The following is a 27,340-nucleotide window of genomic DNA, read 5'->3' as shown; positions in this document are numbered from 1 at the left end:
TAGATAAAGAACATGTGTTTAATTACTTTCAAATGACAAAACAAGAGCAAGTTATCTCCATTATATCCTTATAAGTCTCCAGTGAGTCAATTAGAAAATTCTGTTCCTGTTTAAAATACTCCATTGAGAGACAAAACAATTAAAGGGTTTACGGCACTATGGAGTACAGTTAAAACAGGACGCGTTCACAACATGCCTGTTGACTTTTTTCACAAATACTGAATGCATTGAATAAAAACAGAATGTCCCATGAACCGTGGCAATTTGCTTCTGTAAAGACTGCAGCCTTGGAAACCCTAAGGGGCTGTTCTACTCTGTCCTATAGGGTCACTCTTGAGTCAGAATTGACTCTACGGCACACAACAATAACATCATAAACTGAATATGGGTGTAGGCACTTATAACTTCATTTTTATCATTCACAAAGGGGTAAGAAAGAAAATGAAGCACTTTCTCTAGAGACAAAGGATGACTATATTTTCTTAATTTCTCTCCCCAAGGAGCTTTAAAATATCAATTATTTCATACAGCCTCTTCATGTTACTTTAACTATGTAATTTGGGGGGGGGTTATCTTTTTCTTTAAAGGGGACAGACTGACATGTTGACGCACGATTCTTGGTTATTATCTCTCCCTAATTGTCCCGTGTTTTAATATCAAGTAACTATGAAGACTCTGTCCTATGTCTGCATAGCAGTGGGAGAATTCTGGCTACTTGTGACTTTCCTGTTTATTTAGTTCTACCCATCACCTCCATGTGGCTTTGATTTTGGTGGTGGGTGGCAGGAGGGTGAGCTCTTTTTTTGACTGAATGGCCTACACAGGAAAATAAACCCGTGTTGAGGGCAGCCTGGCTCAGAATTTCATTGGATTGGGTCTTTCACAATACAAACCAACAATTCATTTTTTTTTTTTTTAATTAAGTCCAATCTTCACAGGGATAATCTTAATATTAGTGACATTGTGGACCTTGCCGTAACAGGATTTCGGATATAAAAGAGCCCTAGCCAAGGAAGGCTGTTATTTTCATTCTTCATCTTAATGGACCTGATCTCTATTATCTTTCTCTTCTTCTACCATATGCCTTCCTTACTCTCCTCCTACAGGTCAGGGCTCTGCTGAATATTACTTTTATGTTATCTTTCTTGTCATGCTACAATATAATTAGTTGTTTCTTTCTCCCAACCACTTTTGGACTTTATAAAAACATTTATGAGAATTTCCATGAGGGCGGGGACGGGGTGGAAACCCTGGTGGCACAGTGATTAAGAGTTACTGTTGCAAACCAAAAGGTCTGCAGTTAGAATCTGTCAGGTGCTCCTTGGAAACTCTATGGGGCAATTCTACTCTGTCAGATAGGGTCACTATGAGTCGGACTCGACGGCAACAGGTTTGGTTTTGGTGTTTTTTTAGGGACAGGCCCCTCTTGCTGAGCATTTTATCTCTACTGCTGTGGTTCTTAATCATATTGAATTCAATGCTCCCTCTTAGTAACTAATATTTTTTAATGCCTTTTACACTAGGCTTAATGATGAAATTCATAAAAATATAACCTATCTACACATATCATTTCAAAGAAGAAAATCAATAAAATACAATGCTTTAACTATATCATAAAGGAGAAATTTAAAAAAGTAATATAGTTAAGTGAGTATCACTATATACAGAATGCTCAGGCTTGACTACTCAAGAGACATTTTTACGAATGAGTCAGATGCTTGCCTCTACTTACAATGAATAAGACTGGTTGTGAGAGAAATAGCATTATTAGAAGCCATTCCGTACAAGAATAGGGAAATGTACATGGGTACTAGAATAAAAACAAGAGTTGAGATATGTAATAATTGTATATTGTAAGGGAAGAAGGAGATAACTTGTATTAAAATAAAGATAACACACCAAGACAATCACAGATGTTGTAGTGAAGAAAATGAAGAAGTGTGACTTTCTCACAAATGAGCATGTATATTCTCACAAATTACATTCCCTATATATTAGAATAGGGCCAAAATAATTCCCTATGTTCTGCCATTTGGGATATCAGAACATTTCTCCTATCTCAAAATTTTATCACATGCTGAGGAGTACACTCATACTCTATGACTTCAAAAGACCCTGGAGAACTATCCCTCCATAGGCAACAGGGAATTGAGGCTAGATTAGAAGAAGAAACGATCACGACACTGCCTCCATAAAAATTGGGTGGTAGACTTGGCTGGATCCCTGGTTGCCACAAACAGTTAAGCATGCAATTGCTAGCCAAAACGTTGACAGTTCAAACCCACTCAGAGGCTCCTCAGAAGACAGGCGTGGTGACCTGCTTCCTAAGGGTGACAGCCTTGAACACCCTATGGAACATTTCTACCCTGCACACATGGGGTAGCCATGAGTTGGTATCAACTCAGTGGCAATCACCACTACCACTACCACCAAAAGACTTTGCTTGATAGAGTAAGATTGAAAAAGCATCAGGCCACCCACAAATAGATAAATTATGTAATTGTTACAACATAGGTTTCCTATGATTACACTCCAAAAATTTACAAAAGGCAATAAAACAAAATATTTATAAAGCAACCTTTATTAGTGAAATTCATTGAGATCCCTGTGCTTCATGTTTCTGTGCTATTTAATGATAGTTATTTTATTTTTAAATAGAAGTTTCAGATCTCCACAGTTATTTCTAATACGTTTTGTGGTTTTTAAGGCAATTCGTTTTCTGCACTAACAAGTCATTAGAAATATGTAGTTAGAAATTCTGCCATATTTGGAGTAGAAGAATGTACAAATTGAATTAATTATTTAATCATTTTGAGAGAATATATTTATTCCATTTAATTTTCCTGTCCCAATTATTGGGCTTATGCAGGATTTCTCATAAAACTTTTCACTGTTGATGCTGGTTGCACAGCATAATTAGTATAACTGGTGTCACTGAATTGTGCATGTAAAAAATGTTGAATTGGAAAATGTTGTATTATATATATTTTTTACAACAATGAAAAATGGTTAAAACAGTAAAAGAAAAACCCTTTCAGTATTATATTGTACTGAAGTATTATTGGAGTCCTGGTGGTGCAGTGGTTAAGAGCTCAGCCGCTAACCAAAAGGTCAGCAGTTCAGATCCACTAGTTGCTCCTTGGAAACCCCATGGGGCAGTTCTACTCTGCCCTATAGGGTTGCTATGAGTCGGACTCAACATGACGGCAATGGGTTTGGATTTTTTTTTTTTTTTACAGTGTTATTGATTATATTGGTATTACGTATTAAAGGATTACTGATTTATATTTGGTGGGGTGGGACAGTCAGGAGTCAAATGGGATACAAGAGGTTCTTCTCTATGCAGGGCTTTGCAGCACATTGCAGGAAACTTTACTATATGCCAATCCTTGCAATAACCAAAGGGGGGGAAAAAGTTGATTCTCACTCAAATCGATCCTGTAGGATACAGTAAAACTGCCCACATAGGATTTCCAAGGAGCAGCTGGTGGATTTGAACTACCAACCTTTTGGTTAGCAGCTAATCTCTTAACCACTGGACCACCAGGGCTCCAACAACCAAAGATGCCCCACAAATTTCCACAACACTCAGTAGTGGGCAGAACCACCATGGCTGAGAACTATTGCCTCAACATCAAAATGCTTCCAAAATATCTGAAGATTGAGTCTGCTTGCTGAATGTTAATCTTTAAGCTGGTAAAGAAAAAGGTAGAGTGAACACAAATTCTGGCAGGGTCTTGCTCCTCTTGAACGCCCCTCACACTGACAGCGATCTAGCTCAAAAACTGCAAAATGTGAACATACCATTACCTTGCTTATGTCTCTCCCTTCCTTCTTAGCATGCCTAGGACATGATAACGTCCGCGTTACTTGACATGGCATATGAGGTCCCTGTGATTAGGACGCTTCCTACTTCTCTGGGCTGTTCTCCAGATACTCTCTACCTCTTCCTGACCGTTCTAGTGTCAACCTGCTTGCAGTTGCCTATCCATCACAGGTATTTCCTGCCTCTGTGTCTCTGTGCATAATGTCCCCGCAGTTTGCAGCATCCTTGGCCACCTTATCTGGCTGGCTAACTCCCAGTCGTCCTCCAAGATATAACTCCTGGATCATCTCTTTGAGAAAACATGTCTCCTAGGAAACTGGTTCTGAACCATCAGACTGGACTAAACGCACCCAACCTCTGTAGCTCCATAGGGCCCTACAAACAACTTTCCAGAAAAATCAGAGGCGATCTGTTCTTCTATCAATCTACCAATAGATTATAAGCTCTTCAAGGGCATGGACCATATTTATTGATATTTGTATTTCCAGCAAGAATTTGTTGAATGCCACTTTGAGTATCACACACACCAGGCTTTTGCTGAAGCCCAGCCTATACAAGAAATCAGAAGACTCTTTGATTAGTTAGGACTGGAAAACAGAGAGGCTCTAAACACCACTTTTCATTTTTTTCTGGTGGAAAAAATATATTTAAATAAGTTTGAGAGATAACCTGCGATTTTTATTTTAAATCACACTAACCCAATGCTCTCTGAAATATTCAAGCAAAATGTATCATGGGAAGCAGGAAAGCATGTGCAGAAGCATTCTAGGTTAAAACAAAACAAAACAAAACAAAACAAAACAAAAAACTCTGCCTATGAGTCGAAGCCCATTTCAGATATGAAAGTTCAAGTTTTTGTTTAGTAAACAATATATGTTCCATTAATAAACATGGAATTAGGTCTACAACATACAAGATGTTCTCTCTGTATCATCGGTCTGAATCATTCTACTGAGTGTCTACTCTGAGTCAGGCACTGTTCTAAGAGCTAGGGATAGACCAATGACCAAGACAGACAGTATCTCTAACTTCATGGAACATCACAGTAATATGATGCAATATTAGAAATACATAATGGTATAATTAGAAAATTTAAAAATGTTATGATAGAAAAATTCATACAAACAAGTAATTCAAGCATAAGAATTCAAGGATTTAAAAAACTATAATTCTATGTATTTGAAATTGCTAGTTTATATATAATTCATATATATTCATATTATATATTAATTATTTACATATAATTACAGTTGTTAGATGTACACTTAAATGCAGACACACACACATCACTGTAGCTCAGTACATTTTTTAAAGTGAATTAAAATAATTGGCTCCAGTATAATTATTTGACAAGTATCTAAGATACTTAATGGTATATAGATCAACCTAGGAAAACATTATCTTGTGTCTTATCTAAGCTCCATTTTTTTTAGAGTCAGTAATTTTTATCTTAAGGAAAGGAAATAAAATCAGGACATTTTCTATGAGACAAAATTTTCCTAGTATGACTTTCACCTTGTGTTATCTATTTTCTCTCTCTAAGTGCCTTTTTTCCCTACACTTAAATACTGAAAAAAAGTTAAGCAATGGATACTAGAAGGAAGTTTTCAATGAACTTTCTGATAAACAAATTGGTAAGCTGGACATTAAATAATATGAAAATCCATTTTTTACAATCCTTAATGAATTTAAAAGTATCTACTATGCACTTTTTTTTTTTTTTTACTATGCACTAGGATTGTCCACATATATCCACAGGTGTTAATTGGAGCTGGCATTTTTTAGCTGATCCTTATTCAGCGCATCAAAAGGAAACACACTTCAGAAAGGGTTGGAAGCTATGATCTCATTATGTCAGCATCATAGTGATTTATTCACTTGGTGGTCAAAATGATTGAAGATACTCTCCCCAACTTCAAAACACAAAGGGAAAGAAAAAATACTCTTTTAAAAAGTCTAAGTTCATAAGTTGGTTATTTAGAGACAAACAATTTTAGATATTAAAATTACAGATAATTTTTTTTCACATGAACTCAAAGTATAATATAGTTCTATGGTACTAGTGCAGGTAGGCTTGAGTTTAGATGACCAAACCTATCCCACGGACCAAAACAGTTTATTAGAGGGACAGAGTCTTTACCAGTTAATTAGCATCCACTTGACACTAAAATCAGAAATATACCAAATAACTTCCGGTTTACTTACAGAACTTTAAGGCTGTAAAGACCAGCAAATGCTCCCTTGGGAATGTATGTCAAAGAGTTTCCGGCAAGGCGTCTGTGGGGTTAGAGGGAGAGGAGAGAGAGTGAACATAGCTCTCTTCATGTGGAATTCATTTAGTTGTTAAAAAGTGCAATACAATTATGTTCAAGCCGCAAATGCCAGAAGCAACTATAAAGTATTTTGTTTTGCTACAAATATTTTGAAAAAAATTCTATAAATATCTAATCAAAATGCTGGTGGAAGTGTCTAAGAAGAAATACAGTAAATTACCTTTTTACAATAAATCATTTAATAACTTATGCTGTACCTATATAACTATCCTCTTAAAAAACATTGTAATCAAAAGCTGGAAACATATAGAAATCTTCAAGAAATGTAATGCCAAAATGTGACCATCACATGATTTCTACAATTATTCTTTATAAGCTCAAACTTAGACAATCAAACCAAAGAATATTTCTGTTCCAATTATACCATAAAATACCCAACTTTCTTATTAAACTTGGCAAATAAGAATGCTATCACCATAACCTTTTTAAAAAACTGCCAGAAAAGGGTAGAGTAGCTTAATTAATTTAACATGTTTTCATTGAACAATGCCCTAAGAAATTAAAAACTGTATTTAAAAAGAGTTTAATATTGAAACCGTTAACATGGGTTATTTAATGAAAAGGTTTGACATCATTGGTGGGTAAAATTAAAAACGTTCACTTTATAATAGTTTTCTAAGGGCAATGGTCAAGGTGAGAATATATGCAAAAAGACCAACAAGGTGTGGTACTGTAACATCTGGTTTAGGACTTTTTTGGCAGCAACATCAAAGCTATAATCTTAGCTGTTAGACGGTCCCACAAAACAGGAATTCCAAGAACAACAGAGTGCCGGAGAAGAGCACAGGACTTTATAATTTAATGAGTTGATCATATCTTAGAATGGTGGGTAGGAATGGGGTCAAGAGATTTCAACATTTTCTTGAAGGAAGTGGGTGTTTGGGGATAAGGGTGGAGGTGGCCCATTTGGCAAGTGTTTATTCCTGGAAGGCCTAATGATTTCAAATTTATATTTTGATATCACCAAAACCCATTGCTGTTGAGTCAATTCTGACTCATAGTGACCCTATAGGACAGAGTAGAACTTTCCCAGGGGGTTTCCAAGGAACAGCTGGTGGATTCCAACTACTCACCTTTTGGTTAGCAGCTGTAGCTCTTAACCACTGCGCCACCAGAGACATAATTTAGTCAGGGTGTCGAACTGGTTCATTCTGGTTAGAACCCCTGTGGAAAATTTGCATTTCTAACAAGTTCCTAGGCTATGCTCATACTGCAGATTAGGGACTTCTGAGAATGACTACCCAGAATGACTAGTAGAGTCAAAAAAACGAAAACACATTGCCTTTGGCTCATAGTGACCCCATAGGACAGAGCAGAACTGCCCCATAGGGTTTCCAAGGAGCTGCTGGTGAATTTGAACTACCAAACTTTTGGTTGCAGCCAAGCTCTTACCCACTTTGCCACCAGGGCTCAAAGGACTCGTAGAGCAGTGGTTCTGAAAATTTATTATACATCAGAATCACCTGGAGATCTTGCTAAAATGTAGATGCTGATTCAGGATATCTGGGCATGGAAATGCAACTGGTACAAACTGGTTCGAAGCACTGATTCAGTCACAGAGGTACACTGACAGGACTGCAATGATGCATACATAATACAACTTAAAATCTGTGTTCCATTGCTAGTCCACATCACTGATAAGATACCCCAAATTAACCTTTTAAAATAAATATGGCAATTAACTCATGAATAGAACTTGTATGTATGTGTATAATTGTTGTTGTTGTTAGCTGCTGTCAAGTTTCCCTGACTCATGGTGACCCTATGCACAATGGACCAAAATGCTGTCCATAGGCTGATCTTTGGAAGGAGATCACCAGGCCTTTCTTCTTAGTCCATTTTGGTATGGTAGCTTTGCTGAAACTTGTTGAGCATCATCACAACAGGCAAGCCACCAGTGACAGACAGATGGTGGCTATGCATGAGGTGCACTGGCTGGGAATCAAACCTGGGTTTCCTGCATGGAAGGTGAGAATTCCACCACGGAACCACCGCTGTCCCATGTATGTGTATTAAAAGCATTATTTGCCCAATCCAAATTAAATTAAAATATAATGTAATCCTGCCTTTTTTTTTTAAATCTTAAAATATTATAAGAAGAGACTTGAACCACTCCAAAAGGCTCTGCTTGTCTTGGGTCTACCACTAACTTGCCGCACGCTGTTAAAAAAATCACTTGACATTTCTGAGCTTCTTTTTCTCATTTATTACATGAAATGGTTAATATCAGATGGCTTCTCAGATCCCTTCCAGCTCCCAAACTCCATGCTTTTCCTCCCTTGTCTTGTGGTTATCTGTATTTGTGTCTGTTTTCCTTCCCTTAACAGATAGAATCTTTTTAAAGACTGGGATAAAGTCTTGTACTGTACTTCTGCTTTCCTCATGGAGCCTAAGGCAGTGTCTTCAAACTATAAATAAATTTAGTGGCTCTGAATAGAATTAAGAAAAAAAAAAAAAAAGAATAGAAAAATAGCAGAATGCATTGGCTGCAGAATTGCTTTTAGGAGACTTTTGTTTCCTAACATACTTGTGTAGGAAAAAATAATGCATTTCTTCCTGTACATGGTAAGGGAAGTTTGAAAACCACTAGCCTAGAGCATAGTTTAAAGCATAGTAGACGTTTAATAAAGGTTAATAACATGCATTCCAGCTTAATACTTAATACTTTAGAGATGTTTTATTTCTTTGTTTCCTGCAAAGTTCTCTTACTAGAAAACCCCCTTTAGACTGTCACACTGGCCCTTTATCTGGTCTCCCCACATTCAGTCTCTCCCTATTCTCACTCATTTTTTAGTCACTGCCAGTCTTCTAAAAGCCAGCTCTGATTATATTGCTTTCATGTTTCAAAACTTCCATCAGTTCTCATGCCAGGGTGAATGAACCAAGTCCTGAGTTTCTTCTCCCATAATTCCCTGATTTGCACTTTATGCTGTAACTAAACCAAACCATGAAGCTGCATTTAGACATGTCCTCCGCCTTTTCTCTTCCGGCCCTTTGCTCCATCTAAAAATGTTCTTCTTCCATTCCTTTCTCGTTTCTTGTCCCTCAAAGTCATTTCCTTTTTGAGCCTTCCAAATCAATGGTCAATCTCTCTACTTAAGACCCCTTTGATAGCACTTAGTACTTTTGTGGATTTTATAGTTTACATTGTGTTACAGTGTGTACCTGTCCTATTACACATAGAAAAGGTGAGGCTTCTTGAACCTGAGGATTCTTTTTGTATCCGTATATAGGGTCTCTCACAGTGTTTGAAACATGGTAGGTTGCCTCAATAAAAAACAAAAAACTAGATCAGTTACTGTTGAGTTGATTCTGACTCATGGTGACCCCATGTGTGGCAGACTAGAACCGTGCTCCATAGGGTTTTCAATGGCTGAATTTCTGGAAGAATATCACGAGGCCTTTTTTCTAGGGTACCTCTGGGTGAAGTTGAACTGTCAACCTTTTGGTTGCCCCAATACTGCTCAATTAATCATTTTAGTAGAGGCTACTAACCCATCCCCAGTATCCATTCTGCCCTTCATCTTTGGTAAAGTTTACCAAAGCAGCCTTAGGTCATGTTATTCCAAGAACTGTTTTCCCTTGCATGGGAAAAAAATATGTATTTCATAATATGCCTCAAGAAATTGCTATTTTCAAAAACTATCCATTCCCCAATAAGTTAAGCATATAGAATTGGTCAAATCCAGGCCCAAACCTTCTTTTCTTAAACTGTATCCATGAGCTGGACATTTTGTTTCCATCATTGTTGTTGTTGTTAGGTGCCATCAAGTTGGTTCCAACTCATAGTGACGCTATGTACAACAGAACAAAACACTGCACAGTCCTGCACCATCCTCACAATCGTTATGTTTGAGCCCATTGTTGCAGCTACTGTGTCAGTCCATCTTGTTGAGGGTCTTCCTCTTTTTTGCTGGCCCTCCACTTTAGCAAGTATGATGTCCTTCTGCAGGGACTGATCCCTCCTGATAAGCTGTCCAAAGTACAGCTAAGGAGCATTCTGGTTGTACTTCTTCCAAGACAGATTTGTTCGTTCTTTTGGCAGTCCATGGTGTATTCAGTATTCTTCACCAACACCACAACTCAAAGGTGTCAATTCTTCTTCAGTTTTCCTTATCCATAGCTCAGCTTTCGCATGCATATCAGGCAAATGAAAACACCAGAGCTTGGGTCAGGCTCACCTTAGTCTTCAAGGTGGCATCTTTGCTTTTCAACACTTTAAAGAGGTCTTTTGCAGCAGATTAGCCCACTGCAATGTGTCTTTTGATTTCTTGACTAGCTGCTTTCATGGGTATTGATTGTGGATCCAAGTAAAATGAAATCCTTGACAACTTCAATCTTTCCTCCATTTATCATGATGTTGCTTACTGGTCGTTGCAAGGATTTCTGTTTTCTTATGCTTAGGTGAAATCCATACTGAAGGTTGTAGTCTTTAATCTTCATCAGTAAGTGCTTCAAGTCCTCTTCACTTTCTTCAAGCAAGGTTGTATCATCTGCATATCTCAGGTTATTAATGAGTCCTTCTCCAATCTTGATGTCCTGTTCTTCCTCACATAGTCCAGCTTCTCAAATTATTTGCTCAGCATACAGATTGAATAGGTATGGTGAAAGGATACAACCCTGACACACACCTTTCCTGACTTAAACCACACATACTCCCTTGTTCTGTTCAAACGACTGCGTCTTGGTCTATGTACGGGTTCCTCATGGGCACAATTAAATGTTCTGGAATTCCCATTCTTCACAATGTTATCCATAATTTATTATGATTCACACAGTCGAATGCCTTTGCATAGTCAATGAAACACAGGTATTCTCTGCTTTCAGCCAGGATCCATCTGCTATCAGCAATGATATCCCTTGCTCTATGTCCTCTTCTGAATCCGGCTTGAATTTCTGGCAGTTCCCTATTGATATACTGCTGCAGCCGCTTTTGAATGATCTTCAGCAAAATTTTACTTGGGTGTGATATAAATGATATTGTTCGATAATTTTCACACTTGGTTGGATCACCTTTCTCGGGAATAGGCATAAATATGGATCTCTTCCAGGCAGTTGGCCATGTAGCTATCTTCTAAATTTCTTGGCACAGACAAGTGCGTACTTCCAGTGCTGCATCCATTTGTTGAAATATCTCAATTGGTATTCCATCAATTCTTGGAGCCTTGTTATTTGCCAATGCCTTCAGTGCAGCTTCTACTTCTTCCTTTGGTACCATCGGTTCCTGATCATGTGCTACCTCCTGAAATGGTCGAATGCTGACCGATTATTTTTGGTATAGTGACTCTGTGTATTCCTTTCATCTTCTTTTAATGCTTCTTGCATCATTTAATCGTTAGATTAAAAAAAAAAAAGTCAGATTTCAAGAAGGGCTAAGCCACTGGACTTAATAAAGGAACTCTTCAGATCAACAGATCAGTCCTTTGTTGGGCATAAAGCCTTAATCAATCAGTATTTATTGATGAATCTTTTGATCTTGTTTCCAAAAAGTGCCAGCCATAGTGCTACAATTGCTTCAGATCCGGCATAACTATTCCAAGACGGCTGGCTAGTCCTTATACAACCAGATCAGAAACAGTTGTAGAGTATTCCCTCTTCATTATACACCAAATTTAAACTCAACAGAACTTCTTTCAGCGCTTTCAACATGCCATGGACAGTGCTTTTGGCTGTACAAATAGTAGCTACCATTTTTTAAAAAACAATTCATAAATGCTAGGCACAGTGTTAAGCACTATACATACATTGTGTTTTTAAGTCTTGTAGCAACCATATTTAAAAAATGACATTATTATCTCCTTTTATGGATGGAAAAATAGGCTTAAGAGAAGTTAAATTATTTGCTCATGCTTACATAGAAAAGCTTACACAAGAGAATTTGGATTCAAGCATAGCATTTTGGCTCTGAAACTTGGGTTTTTAACCATTAGCTTGGTTAAAAGTAGGCTGGTCTGGAGCTTAGGCTGGTTAGGAGCAACCAGCCTAAAACAGGAAAAACATAAGACTACAAAGACACTGAGTCACTTGAAGGATTGGTCATAAGAAAACTGTTGCTTCTTATTCAAACTCCTTCTATTGCCTTCTAGATCCAGCGCAATCTTACTACTCTCATCCTCTGAATGGTCCCTTCTCTTCTCCTTGCTAGCCCCTCTTTTAATTCTCTTCTCCCAAATATAGATGTTCCTGAAGTTTCTGTTCTTACACCTTTTCTTTTCTCTCCATCTAGTGGTACTCAGACTTTAGTGTGCAAAGCCCATCATCTTAGGAGCCATGAATAATTCAGATTCCCAGATCTCAATACAGACCTAATGAATAAGAATTTCTTGGGGTAGATTTGGGAATCTGCATTTTTAATAATTAGCCTAGGTGAATTTGATGTAGGTGGAGAACCACATTGGGAAACACAGAACCTATACCCTCTCAAGACGCTCATCTACCCTAGCACCTTTAATCGTTATGTCTTTGTAAACACATCCTCAATTGTTATTCCCTACAACAGAATCATGCTCCAGGCTACTCACAGTCCAGCTGCTACTGGCACTTCCATTTGGATGTCCTGCTGTCACCTTACACTTAATATATTAAGAACTAAGTATCCTCTTGCCTCCAAAACCAGTTGTCCCCATTGAATTTCTCATTTCTGTTAACTGTACCTCACCAGGCTCCTGGTACCTAATCTCATAACTTTACTCAGTCACCAATCACCTTCAGACCTTCCACTTACTGCCTGCATCCAATCAACTGATAAGTCTTTGACTGTCTCTGTGGTGATGTGTCCATATATTCCAGTGGGCCTCAACACACCTGAGAGCTTTTTAAAAAAATGATGTCTGGGTCCCAACTGAGATGAGACCCATAAAACCAGAATCTCTGGAGGGAAGCCCTGGTCATGAGTACTTTTAAAAAGTGCACCTGGTGATTCTAAGGTACATTCAAGGACTGAAAGTTCTGAAATGGTTCTCACAGTTTAATACACATAAAGTATCCCCTGGAGACCTTCATGGTCTCCATCCCCAGAGACAATGATTTATTACTTGTTGGGAGAATTAAGAGAGGTGGTTAGTTAATGGATTTTAACAGTTAACCAGATGAGACACTACAAACCTGAACTAGGTGGTGATGAAATAAAGCAGAGAAATGGGAAAAATAATGTGGAATTATGAGCTTTAGGATTTGGTAACTGGCTAGATATAGGGGGTGAGGGAGAAAGAAGAACAGACACAGAAGGAATGACAGACATAAAAAAATTTGGATACCAAGAATACCGGTGACAAGCAGGACAGATAGATAAAAAAGCTTGGATGTGTGTGGGGGATGCATGGATGAATTTGGTTCTGCACATGCTGAGTTTTAAAGTATTGGTTGGGAATATGAGGAGGTGCCATGTAGGTAGCTGATGATTCTCAAAGTGTGGTCCCTGGGAACTTGTTAGGAATGCCAATTCTTTTTTTTTTTAATTTTCTTTTTGCACTTTAGATGAAAGTTTACACAACAAACTAGTTTCTCATTAAACAGTCAGTACACACATTGTTCTATGACATCGATTAACAACCCCATGACATGTCAACACTTTGCCTTCTCAACCTTGGGTTCCCTATTACCAGCTTTCCTGTTCCCTCCTGCCTCCTAGTCCCTGTCCCTGGGCTGGTGTACCCCTTTAGTCTCATTTTGTTTTATGGGCTTGTTCAATCTTTGGCTGAAGGGTGAAACTCAGGAGTGACTTCATTACTGAGCTGAAAGGGTATCGGGGGGCCATACTCTCAGGGGTTCTCCCATCTCTGTCAGGCCAGCAAGTCTGGTCTTTCTTTTTGAGTTAGAATTTTGTTCTACATTTTTCTCTAGCTCTGTCCAGGACCCTCTAGTCCAACCCATGTAAAAGCAGTCAGTCATGGTAGCTGGACACCATCTAGTTGTACTGGACTCAGTCTGTTGGAGGCTGTGGTAGATGTGGTCCATTAGTCCTTTGGACTAATCTTTCCCTTATGTCTAGTTTTCTTCATTCTTCCTTGCTCCAGAAGGGGTGAGACCAGTGGAGTATCCTAGATGCTGCTCACAGGCTTTTAAGACCCCAGATGCTACTCACCAAAGTAGAATGTAGAACATTTTATTTACAAACTATGTTATGCCAATTGAGCTAGATGTTCCCCAAGACCATGGTCTCCACAGCCTTCAGCCCAGCAATTTGGTCCCTCAGGGAGTTTGGGCGTGTCTATGGAGCTGCCATGACCTTGCCTTGTACAAGTTGTGCAGACTTCCCCAGTATTGTGTACTGTCTTACCCTTCACCAAAGTCACCACTTATCTATTGTCTATTTAGTGTTTTTCCATCCCCACCCCTCCCCTCCCTTGTAACCATCAAAGATCGTTTCTTTTCATGTGTAAATCTTCTCATGAGTTTTTACAGTAATGGCCTCATATAATATTTGCCTATTTGTGATTGACTTATTTCACTCAGCATAATGTCCTCCAGATTCATCTGTGTTATGAGATACTTCACAGATTCATCGTTGTTCTTTACTGTTGCCTAATACTCCATTGTGTGTATGTACCACAGCTTCATTATCCATTCAATCATCTGTTGATGGGCACCTAGGTTGTTTCCATCATCTTGCTGTTGTGAACAATGCTGCAATGAACACGGGTGTGCTTAAGTCTCTAAGATATATTCCTACGAGTGGGACTGCTGGATCATATGGTATTTCTATTTCTAGCTTTCTAAGGAAGTGCCATATCGTTTTCTAAAATGGTTGTAACATTTTGAATTCCCACCAGCAGTGCATAAGAGTTCTGATCTCCCTGCAGCCTCTCCAACATCTGTTATTTCCTGTTTTTTTGATTCGTGCTAGTAATGCCGGTGTGAGATGGTATCACATTGTGGTTTTGATTTGCATTTGTCTCATTTGGGTTTTTTTTTTAATGGCTAGTGATCTTGAGCATTTCCTCATGTGTCTGTTGGCCACTTGAATGTCTTCTTTGGTGAAGTGTCTGTTCATTCCGTTCGGCCATTTTTTAATTAGATTATTTGTCTTTTTTGTTGTAGGGGTGTTGGATTTTCTTGTAGATTTTAGAGATTAGGCCTTTGTCTGATTTGTAATAGCCAAAATTTGTTTTCTCAGTCTGTAGGCTCCCTTTTTACTCTTCTGGCAAAATCTTTTGATGAGCATAAGTTTTTAACTTTTAGAAGATCCTAGTTATATAGGGTATCTTCTGGACTTTTGTGTTGCTGGTTGTGGTTTGTATCTTGTTAATGCTGTGTATTTGGGCCTCTAGCATTGATCATATTTTTTCTTCTACAAACTTCATAGTTTTTCACTTTATATTTAGGTCTTTGATCCATTTTGAGTTAGTTTTTGTATATGGTGTGAGGTATGGGTCCTATTTCATTTTTTTTGCAGATGGACTTCCAGTTTTGCCAGCACCATTTGTTAAAAAGACAGTCTTTTCCCCCATTTGATAGACTTTGAGCCCTTGTCGAAGATCAGGTGAACATAGGTGGATGGATTTACATCTGGGTTCTCAATTCTGTCCCATTGGTCAGTGTATCTGTTATCGTACCAGTACCAGGCTGTTTTTTTTTTTTTTAAATAATTTTTATTGTGCTTTAAGTGAAAGTTTACAAATCAAGTCAGTCTGTCACATATAAACTTATATACACCTTACTACATACTCCCATTTACTCTTCCCCTAATGAGTCAGTCTGCTCCCTCCTTCCAGTCTCTCCTTTCGTGACCGTTTTGCCAGTTTCTAACCCTCTCTACCCTCCCATCTCTCCTCCAGACAGGAGATGCCAACACAGTCTCAAGTGTCCACCTGATACAAGTAGTTCACTCCTCATCAGCATCTCTCTCCAACCCATTGTCTAGTCCATTCCATGTCTGATGAGTTGTCTTCGGGAATGGTTCCTATCCTGGGCCAACAGAAGGTTTGGGGACCATGACCACCGGGTTTCTTCTAGTCTCAGTCAGACCATTAAGTCTAGTCTTTTTATGAGAATTTGGGGTGTGCATCCCACTGTTCTCCTGCTCCCTCAGGGGTTCTCTGTTGTGCTCCCTATCAGGGCAGTCATGGTTGTGGTCGGGCACCATCTAGTTCTTCTGGTCTCAGGATGATGTAAGTCTCTAGTTCATGTGGCCCTTTCTGTCTCTTGGGCTCATAATTATCTTGTGACCTTGGTGTTCTTCATTATCCTTTGATCCAGGTGGGTTGAGACCAATTGATGCATCTTAGATGGCCGCTTGTTAGCATTTAAGACCCCAGACGCCACACTTCAAAGTGGGATGCAGAATGTTTTCTTAATAGAATTTATTTTGCCAATTGACTTAGATGTCCCCAGAAGCCATAGTTCCCAAACCCCCACCCTTGCTCCACTGACCTTCGAAGCATTCAGTTTATCCCGGAAACTTCTTTGCTTTTGGTCCAGTCCAGTTGAGCTGACCTTCCCTGTTTTGAGTATTGTCCTTCCCTTCACCTAAAGCAGTTCTTATCTACTATCTAATCAGTAAATAACCCTCTCCCACCCTCCCTCCCCCCTCTCGTAACCACAAAAGAATGTGTTCTTCTCAATTTTAACTATTTCTCAAGATCTTATAATCCTTTTGCCTCTGACTAATTTCACTCAGTATAATGCCTTCCAGGTTCCTCCATGTTATGAAATGTTTCACAGATTCATCACCGTTCTTTATTGATGCATAGTATTCCATTGTGTGAATATACCATAATTTATTTTTCCATTCATCTGTTGATGGACACCTTGGTTGTTTCCAGCTTTTTGCTATTGTAAACAGAGCTGCAATAAACATGGGTGTGCATATATCTGTTCGTGTAAAAGCTCTTATTTCTCTAGGATATATTCCAAGGAGTGAGATTTCTGGGTTGTATGGTAGTTCTATTTCTAACTTTTTAAGAAAATGCCAGATAGATTTCCAAAGTGGCTGTACCATTTTACATTCCCACCAGCAGTGTATAAGAGTTCCAATCTCTCCGTAGCCTCTCCAACATTTATTATTTTGTGTTTTTTGGATTAATGCCAGCCTTGTTGGAGTGAGATGGAATCTCATCGTAGTTTTAATTTGCATTTCTCTAATGGCTAATGATCGAGAGCATTTTCTCATGTATCTGTTAGCCGCTTGAATATCTTCTTTAGTGAAGTGCGTGTTCATATCCTTTGCCCAATTTTTAATTGGGTTGTTTGTCTTTTTTGTGGTTGAGTTTTAACAGAATCATATAGATTTTAGAGATCAGGCGCTGATCGGAGATATCATAGCTGTAAATTTTTTCCCAATCTGTAGGTGGTCTTTTTACTCTTTTGGTGAAGTCTTTAGATGAGCATAGCTGTTTGATTTTTAGGAGCTCCCAGTTATCTGGTTTCTCTTCGTCATTTTTAGTAATGTTTTGTATTCTGTTTATGCCTTGTATTAGGGCTCTTAACATTGTCCCTATTTTTTCTCCATGATCTTTATCGTTTTAGTCTTTATGTTTAGATCTTTGATCCACTTGGAGTTAGTTTTTGTGCACGGTGTGAGGTATGGGTCCTGTTTCATTTTTTTTCAAATGGATATCCAGCTATGCCAGCACCATTTGTTAAAAAGACTATCTTTTCCCCAATTAACTGACACTGGGCCTTTGTCAAATATTAGCTGCTAATATGTGGATGGATTTATATCTACCAGGCTGTTTTGACTACTATAGCTATATAGTAGGTTCTGAGGTCAGGTAGTGTCAGTCTTCCTATTTTATTCTCCTTCAATAGTGCTTTACTTATCTGGGGCTTCTTCCCTTTCCATATAAAGTTAATGATATGTTTTTCCATCTCTGTGAAGAATGTTGTTCATATTTGGATCAGGGTTGCATTGTACTTATAAATCACTTTGGGTAGAACTGTCATTTTCACAATGTTGAGTCTACCTATCTGTGACCATGGTATGTTTTTCCATTTATGTAGATCTCTTTTGGTTTCTTGCAATAGTGTTTTGTAGTTTTCTTTGTATAGGTCCTTCACATCCCTGATTAGATTTATTCCTAAGTATTTTATTTTTTTAGGGGCTATTATAAATGGTATTGTTTTTGGGATTTACTTTTCATTGTTGTCTTTATTGGCATATAGGAATCCAACTGATTTTTGTATGCTTATCTTGTATCCTACTACTCTGCTGAATCTTTCTATTAGTTCCAGTAGTTTTCTTGTGGAGTCTTTTGGGTTTTCTATGTATAGTATCATATCACCCACAAATAGGGACAGTTTAACTTCTTCATTACCAATTTGGATGCCCTTTATTTCTTTTTCTTGCCTTATTGCTCTAGCTAGAACTTCCAGCACAATGTTGAATATGAGTGGTGATAAATAGCTTTTTGTCTTGTTCCTGTTCTCAATGGGAATGTAGAAATGCAAATTCTTGGCATTTCCTCCTCTTCCCCAATCAAGCCTGCTGAAGAAACTCTGGGAGTGGGGTCCAGCAAGGTGTGGTTTAAAAAGCACTCCAAGTGACTGATGCCACTGAAGTTTGAGACCCACTGACCTAGAGTAAAAAACCCACCCATTGCCACCAAGTCTATTCCGACTCATAGTGACTCTACAGAACGAAGGAGAAGTACCCCATAGGGTTTCCAAGGCTGAATGTTTATGGATGTAGATTGCCATATCTTTCTTCCTTGGAGCTGCTGGTGGGTTCCAACTGCCATCCTTCTGGTTAGCAGCTGAGCTCTTAACAACTGCACCACCAGGGCTCCTTGGACTCGAGTAACCAAAAAAAAACAAAAAACAAAAAAACCCCAAACCCACCACTGTGGAGTCGATTCCAACTCACAGTGACCCTGTAGGACAGAGTATAACTGCCCCATAGGGTTTGCAAGGCTATAAATCATTACAGAAGCAGACTGCCACATCTTTTTCCTACAGAGCAGCTGGTGGGTTACAAGCATCAACCTTTTGGTCAGCAGTTGTATGCTTTAACCACTATGCCACTAAGGCTCTCTGGACTAGAGTAGTGGTTTCAGACTTTAATGTGCATCAGAATCACCAGGAGCACTTGTTAAAGGACAGCCTCCCTCAGTTTCTGATTGAATAGACTGGGGTGGGACACATTAATGTGCATTTCTAACAAGTTCACAAGTGTTGCCAGTGCTGCTGGTTCAGGGACTATGCTTTGAAAATCATTGGCCCAGCAGTCAAAGGAAAAAGAGGTCTGAACTAGAAACCTAGATTTGGGGTCCAGGACCCATACTTCCATATAGAGGACCATCCTCTTTATAGGAGCAGAAGGAGCCCTGGTGGTGAAATCACTTGGCTGCTAACCGAAAGATTTTTCACTTCTAACCCACTGGCCTCTGCAGAGGAAAAGTACGTGGCAGTCTGCTTCCGGAAAGATTTACGGCCTCGAAAACCCTACGGGGCAGGTCTACTCTGTTCTGTAGGGTTGCTGTGAGTCGGAGTCAACTTGACAGAAAGATTTCTTTTTTTTTTTGGTTTTAAGAAGGAGCCCTGGTAACACAAGGGTTAAATGTTTGTTAACTGAAAGGTTGGATGTTTGAATCCACCCAGTGGCTGTGCAGGAGAAAGACCTGGTGATCTGCTCCTGTAAAGATTACAGTGACAAAAACCCTATGGGGCAGTTCTACTCTATGTCACATGGGGTTGCTATGAGTTGGAATTGGCTTGACGACAACGAATAACAACAAGTTTGAGTTTCTTGCCCGGACAACTGCAGTAGGCTCCTACAGGTTTCCCTGCTTCTTGAACATCCCATCCTCCTTTCAAATCTATTTTGCACATGGGAATCAGGGAAGTGTTTTAAAATCCTATCACCTCACTAGCTGTATAACATAGTATGTGTTGGAATTCTAATCCTTATTCCCAAGGATGAAATCCTTTTAGGAGAGAGGGTTCTCTTTGTTATGTAAATGAGGCCATACCAACGTAGCGTGTATCCTAAATCTAATCACTTTTGAGTGCTATAAAGAGCAGCATAGACACAGAGATAAAAACCTGTTGCCTTCCAGACAGAGATAGGAGTGTGCACATTGGGGAAGACAGATGCCATGAAGGGATTGTCAAGAACTAATGAATGCCTGCGGGCTGCCGACAAGGAAGGAACTGACACAACACAGACCTTGATTTGGACTTTTAGCAGAACTGTGAGGAAATTAATTTCTGTTCTTTGATGTCACTCACTTGTGGTATTTCTGTTACAGCGGCACTAGGTAACTAAGACATTCCTTGTCACAACCTTGTTATTCATTCTCCATCTAAGCCATGTTTGTGTTCTTCACTGCTCTTAGACAATTAGTGAAACCTGGGAAATGGCTATATTTTATAGGAATAGGACGTATGGGAGAAAGGAATGCTAAGGAAGAAAAAGAGGAGGAAGCAGAGAGGTAGGAAGAAAATCATCAGGAAAAACACCAGGAAAAAAGAGTTTCAAGGATAGGACTGATAACCAAGTGCCAGGTGCATGGAGGCAGGAGGCCAGGTGCTGTGACGAGGCCAATGGCCATGAAGATCACACATGGGCACAAACATGTTCTCATTTTACTAACACAACCCAATAGTGGAGTTACAGTTTACCAAAGTTCTTTCATCATCATTTCATTTGATCCTCAGAGAAATCTCCAAAGACAAGCAGGATAGCTTTCAGCATTTTCAGCAACAGGGTGAGAAAGTAGAAGTAACAAGTGTAGACTGTGCTTTCAGGAAGTTTGGTGGTAACTCTCAGTACAAATTTCATCTGCAATAATAGGTATCTAGTATTTATATAGTATTTATATAGAGAAGAGATTCTTCAAGGCCAACCATAATATGAGCAAACAGTTCCAGGGAACAATAGTAATTTAAAAACAGACCTCCCTAGAGCATCTCATGTTTCCTCCTAAACTGAGTATTTGGTTCCAATAGTGCTAGAATTTGGGAAGATTTTAAAATGCTACTCTGAAGGAAAGGCCTTTAATTTAGACTGTGCAAGATGATAATATTTCATTCCTCTCCCCTCCCTGCCCCTGGTTTCATCAAGCTACCAATCTAGGTTTAATATAACTTGTAGATGTCGGCAACAGGCACCATCTGCCATTAGCTCCTATCATCTAAACCACACTCTGATGGACCAAATGTAGGATCTTTTATTTGTCCACATAGCAAGCATTAACATCAAGTCCCTATTAGAACTTAATAAATATAACCGAAAGGACACTAGATACTATTGGAGAGAAATGTGATGAATTCTCAGGATGGTGAAACTTGGTGAAGAACTATCTGCAATGGTTGCCTACATCCATTAAAGCCCAGAGTTCAAAATAGCTTTTCCTTCACAAGACTCGTATCCCTGGGGTTCCTGAAAAATCTAGTTCATGAAATAAGAAGGAAGGGAATATCTTCTTGAAAGTGTTTTCATTTCACTAATACATCTCAGTGTGTGTATTATAGTCACCAAAGCTCTTTCATTATTTCATTTCATCCTCCGAAACAGCTCCAAAGATAGGCAGGGCAGCTTGCACCATTATCCCTTGAGGCCCAGCAAACTTAAATGGGTAATCATCTAGTTAAGTGGCAGAGCCAGGGTGGGAGTCCTAGGCTCTAGCTCTCGATACTGGGCTTTTCTCTCTACACAGCACAGCCTCACCACAGTCAGACCATTATTTTTTTGCAAAAAAGAAAGGCTCTCTTTCTCTTTGTGCTATCACATTGCCACCAGCAGGATGTTTGGTTATGCATGACCGGTGAACTTGTGGGAGTCATAAAAAAAATAACAAATAACGACTAAAAAATAAGCCCTGAATATGCCAAAATATGTGCCCCAGGTACTAAGTGCTTCAGAATGCCAGCAGGGAGAAAGGGAGACCATTATCTCTGATGGCGTTTCTTCTTCTTTATACTTGCTCCAGACAGTTATTTTATCCAGCGTTATAATATGTTTTTAAACATTAAATCAGTGAATATCTCTAGGATCTTATTGATATTTGCTTGATTTTGAACTATGTGACCTTTTTTAAGCCCCAAGGATGCATGAGGGATGAACCATGGCTGTCCATACTGTTTATAACCCAGTTAAATGGCTTAAACTTGGAAAATGATAACTGGGGTGAATTAGAGCTAACAGGAGCGTGGCTTTATTAATAGCGATTTTTAAAAATTGAGATTTGTTGTAGAATTTTATTGATATCATTATTGATAGTATCAGGGAGTAGCTTCCTATTTGACGTGTAAAGAAATAAAGTATAAAGAACAGTTAAAAAAACTGAATAAAAGACTTTAAGCTTTCAGAATAATACCCTAGTGTCACAAAAGACACACACACAATGACAGGTATCTAAACATTGATATTTCACTACGTAGACGTTCATTTGTTAGTTCAAGTAAAATACTATATAAAACATGGTGCTTACGCACCCCACCCATACCTCATTGCTGTCAAGTTGGTTCCAACTCACAGCGACCCCACAGGACAGAGAGTAAAACTGCCTCAGAGGGTTTCCAAGGAGTACCTGGTGGATTGAAACTGCCGACCTTTCGATTAGCAGCCAAACTCTTAACCACTATGCCACTAGGGTTTCCATGTATTTACATGTAAAAATATTAAATGAGGTTTTGTACCTATTGAACAATGCTAGATTTGTGAAATGCTACACCTGAAAGAAAATTCTGATGATACTTTTCTTCACATACTTTGTCAGTGAATTAATAACCTGAATACCTAGTCTATCTCCCCTGCTGGGTAGATAGCTCTTTCCTCATTTCTCTTTCATTCCCTGAACATACACAGACGTAATAGGAATCCTGGTGGCTCAACAATTAAGTGCTCAGCTGCTAACTGAAAGGTTGGTAGTTCAAACCCACCCAGTGTCTTCATGTGAAAAAGACTTGGCGATTCTTGTGAGGCAGTTCTACTGTCACATGTGGTCGATATGATCGAAATAGACTTGATGGTACCTAACAATGCAACAAAACATGTACACACACACCTATCCTTATGACATTATAGTTTAAACAACATCTTAAACATTTCGAATCTGTGTAAACCTATGTACTAGTACTATCAGGGGCAAAAAGCACAGATGGACCAAGCATAATTCCTGATCTTCCCTCCACTTTCAGGGAATGGCTTTGAAAGTGAGTTTGAATCTTATTTCTGATCTGCATTTGAATTTTAACTATGGCAATTACCAATTCTATTATCCTGACCAAGTGCCTTATTTTCTCAGTATCTCAGTTTTCTTGTGAACTGGGATTAATAATAATATCTACCTTTATGGTGTTGTCAAGAGGATTCAGTGAGCTAATGTGTGTAAAGCACTTTGAAGAGTGACTGGCACAGAGTAAGATATTATTATTTTTGTTATTATAGTTATATATTATTATTTTGAGGATCTTATACTCTAGAAGAGAATATAGACTTAACCACAGGTAAGTCTAACAAAAAGCCATCAGTGACATACTAAAGGCACACTCAAAATGCTCTGCTAAAGGCGTATTTAAAAAAAAAAAAACCCTTAATTTAGCCTTGGGAACAAAGGAACAAACCAGAGTTGATTATTTTTCCAGATTGTATAAATACTATCCCTTTTTGCCATTAAATGAATAATGATGTCTTCAAAACATCAGTTAAATGCAACACAGAATTATATATGGGAAAGCGGTCTTGCTTTTAAATTCAGCAAGTTGGCCAGCTCAGCAAAGGGGATTCCAGAACAGAATGAGAAAACAAAATGAATAGTCTTTAAAGTTCCCTCTATTTCTAAAATTCTGTGATTCCACTGTCAAAATACCTTAATGCAATATCCAGAGAGATAAAAATAAGACATTTCAGAAATAGCATTTTTTAATGATAGGCTCCCCCCATCCACTGATTTTTTCAATTATCTTTTGAGAAACTGGCCTCGGAACATAATTAGCTTTTGCCTCGAACAAAGAGGAGCTATCTTCAATAAGTTGGGTTACTGAGGGAGGAATTCTATTAAACAACGTCCTTGGGGAAAATGAATTATTTATTGATTCAGTTTGTGGCCTAAAGTTGAGGTGAGTGTTGGAGGAGAGGAGGAGTCTTTTGCCAAGGGATATTATAAGAAATTAAAGAGAAAATGGTAGGAAATGTATACATTAGAAATATGGTGGTAAATAGGCTTAAGTATTATATATTAGGAGCCCTGGTGGCACAGTGGTTAAGAGCTACGGCTGCTAACCAAAAGGTTGAAGGTTCAAATCCACCAACTTCTCCTTGGGAACCCTATGGGGCAAGTTCTACTCTGTTCTGTAGGAATGACTACAACTCAACGGCAACGTGTTTGTTTTTTTAAATTGCATATTAATTGGTGGGGAGAGAGAATGAGAAGGCAGTAAATAAGAAAAAGACAAAAACAAATAAGCCAAAAAAACCCTCATTTTTAACATTTACTAAAAACAATCTTTAAAAAAAAATTTTTCTTTTTTTTTTTAGCTAATGTCGATTCCATTACTCTTTTTCTAAAGCAGTTAGTGTATATCAGAAGCTCTTTTGACATGTTTTGCTTTCTCATTCATTCATCAGAAAGTTACTGATTATTCATTACATACCAGTTGTGACTAAGATAGAAGAAGATTAAATTCTAGCAATGAGGAATGCCAGAGAGAAAAGAGGAACCTGGATAACCCAGAGTGAAAGTTCATCCCTTAAATGATAAAAACTTACTGTACAGTCTTGGTATCTTAAGATTCCCTACCATACTTCTCAAAACCAATTTGGGCACATTCAATTGATTCCAGTAGTAAAACAATAAACCCAGTGTACCCAGTGCCATCGATAGTATGTCTTAAAATTATAACACCTTCAAAAATAAATATAGATAAAACTTTTGTTGTTAGATGCTTTTGAGTTGATTCTGACTCATGGTGCCCCCATGTGTGCAGAGTAGAACTGCTCATAGGGTTTTCAAGGCTGTGACCTTTCAGAAGCAGATCACCAGGCCTGTCTTCTGAGGTGCCTCCTGGTGGGTTTGAGCCACCAACCTTTTGGCTAGTAGTTGAGCCCGTAACTGTTTATGCCACCCAGTGACTCCAGATAGAACTCTAGAGTTTAAAATTCTAATATTCTCTAGAAATATGAGAATATTATCCTCTTGAAAAAAAGGATCAATGTAACGCAATTTGGTTATGATGGAACATTCTTTCCACCTCCTATGGTGGATCATGTGGTGCGTCAACAATTTAAATTACTCCCAAAATTGGACCCTGACTTTAGGGTTTATAAAAGAAGTATTTTTAAAAGAGGTCATTGCCTAAGCAATTCCTTTAATCACCAGTCAGAGGATTTATTCAACTGATGGTGCCAACCTCTCTTCATGAGGACCATAAGGGTGTAGCACTTCTTAGTCACCATCACTCCAAAGGCTAAGAGGATCAAATGCATTTTTACATGCAGATTTTTGGTTTATATAGTTCTTTTTCATCTTCTGGAAAGTGATGACTAGACTTAATCAAGTTTCCTCTGTATCATTAACTAATTTTAGCTTCCTCCTTTTTTATTTTTTGATTTTTTTACAATGAGTTTGGGAGAGCCCTGTTTTGAGTTCTCTGTGGATTTCATGATTTTCTGTGCAAGCCTTGAGGGAGGCTAAATTTAAAAGTAGGGAAATAGTAATTAAAAGTGATTAGGACAAGAAGTTTTGGTGCTAGAAAATGTGGGCTCAATTTTCCTTGACACAAGCTGTACAAAGCAGCAGTTTTTGGTTTTGATTATAGCATTACTTGCTATTTTAATAAACACAAACCAGTATTCAAACTTTTAATATCCTGCTGTGTTAACTATTTCCAAAGAGCTATCCAGCTCTTTTAAACAGCCTTTGTTTTAAAATTTTAATTTGTTTGGCTCAGTCTCACCTAGAAAGTTGTAGCCTCATGGTAAACTCTTTTATAAGTTGATTTCCAGAATCATAAGCAATTTTTCTTCCCCCCCGCAACTAAGTGTGTCCTCATGTGCCAATACTGTCGGTGATGACAGCTCTCCTGTCTTATTTTATCTGGTTCCCACAGCAAGTATGAGAGACAAACACAAGAAGGTATCCCGCGTTGACTAGACACATCAAGACTGCAGTGATACTTACAGCTCCTCTAGGAAGCGGAGATTGTACAGGGGGTTCGGGGGCAGCTGACTGATGTTGTTCATACTGAGGTCTCTGGAGGGATAAACAGACAGTGTGTGAGGAGTGGCATATGCCACCGTAAGGAAATCCAGCTGTTCAATTCACACATTTTCAAGCAGTACAGTTGAATGGACTCATTCCCTCACTTGACAAATGAATTGCTCTTTTGCATCTTAAATATATTCCTTTCCTCCCACTTCACCCCTCAACGTCATGGCTCTCTCTCAAATAGAGACTGTAAGAAAAGCTTCTATGGAATCCAAAATGATTTAGACCCTTCATGCACACAGTTGTAATTCTTCATGTTTAAAATTATTTGAGTAGGACAGCAAGGGGAACAGACATAACTCAACTCTAGGCATAACTCAACTTGGTGTCTTGCATTAAATTTCGTGACCAAAAAAAAATGTCTTCACCATGTAACTCTGGAAGTCCTGTTTCTCTGGGACGTTAAGCACCTTGTAAAAACTAATGTTTTGATTCAAAAAAACTTAACAAAACAAAACAAGACAAAAAAAATCTATTCCGTCCTTCTAGCATGTTCCTTTTGCAGGTTCTCAGATTGCATTAAATAAGTGAAATGAACCATAAAACAAGGGTGTAATGTGATCCTGCTCTGTAGCACGCTTCCTGCTGGGCCTGCACAGTAGTTCCTGGCACAGGAAACAAGCCAGTTTGGACAGAACTCAATCAATTTTTGTTTTAAGTGAAACTTTGTGTAATTAGATTTGATTCCATTTTTACTTTTCTATGTCTTTACTGTCTTTCACATAATCCTAAACAGCAGCACCGGTATATGCCATTTGTATCTCCTAAGTCAAAAGACTGACGGATAGATTCTAATTAAGACCAACTCAGACTTTTGTACAGTCAGCTAAAGATTGACTTAAAAAGTGAGTTATGGCTGAAATCCAAAGATTCAGAACGAATACCATTGTAATCCCAGACCAGGTCTAAAACCAAACCACATTCATTCCTGTCAGTCGATTCTCACTCATGGTGACCCCGTGTGTTACAGAGTAGAACAGCTCCATAGGATTTTCTAGGCTGTAATCTTTACGGAAACAGATTGCCAGACTTTT

The 27,340-nt window shown here is 38.5% G+C and overlaps 1 protein-coding gene across 2 annotated transcripts in view; it reads right to left on the bottom strand.

Annotated features, from left to right (window-relative positions):
- LGR5 (leucine rich repeat containing G protein-coupled receptor 5) overlaps positions 1-27,340 on the bottom strand; it is a 156,153-nt gene that overhangs the window by 56,033 nt on the left and 72,780 nt on the right. Inside the window, exons 2-3 of one of the 2 annotated variants that reach the window (XM_049883895.1) lie at positions 26,220-26,291; positions 6,032-6,103 (exon numbers count right to left, since the gene is read on the bottom strand). In XM_049883895.1, coding sequence (XP_049739852.1) covers positions 6,032-6,103; positions 26,220-26,291 — 144 coding nt within the window. The remainder of the gene's footprint in view (positions 1-6,031; positions 6,104-26,219; positions 26,292-27,340) is intronic. The other variant, XM_049883896.1, reaches the window with a different exon arrangement.

The sequence above is a fragment of the Elephas maximus genome, chromosome 4 (assembly GCF_024166365.1).
Source record: "Elephas maximus indicus isolate mEleMax1 chromosome 4, mEleMax1 primary haplotype, whole genome shotgun sequence".
Classification (NCBI taxonomy): Eukaryota; Metazoa; Chordata; class Mammalia; order Proboscidea; family Elephantidae; genus Elephas; species Elephas maximus.
This window is presented reverse-complemented; position numbering and strand designations above follow the sequence as displayed.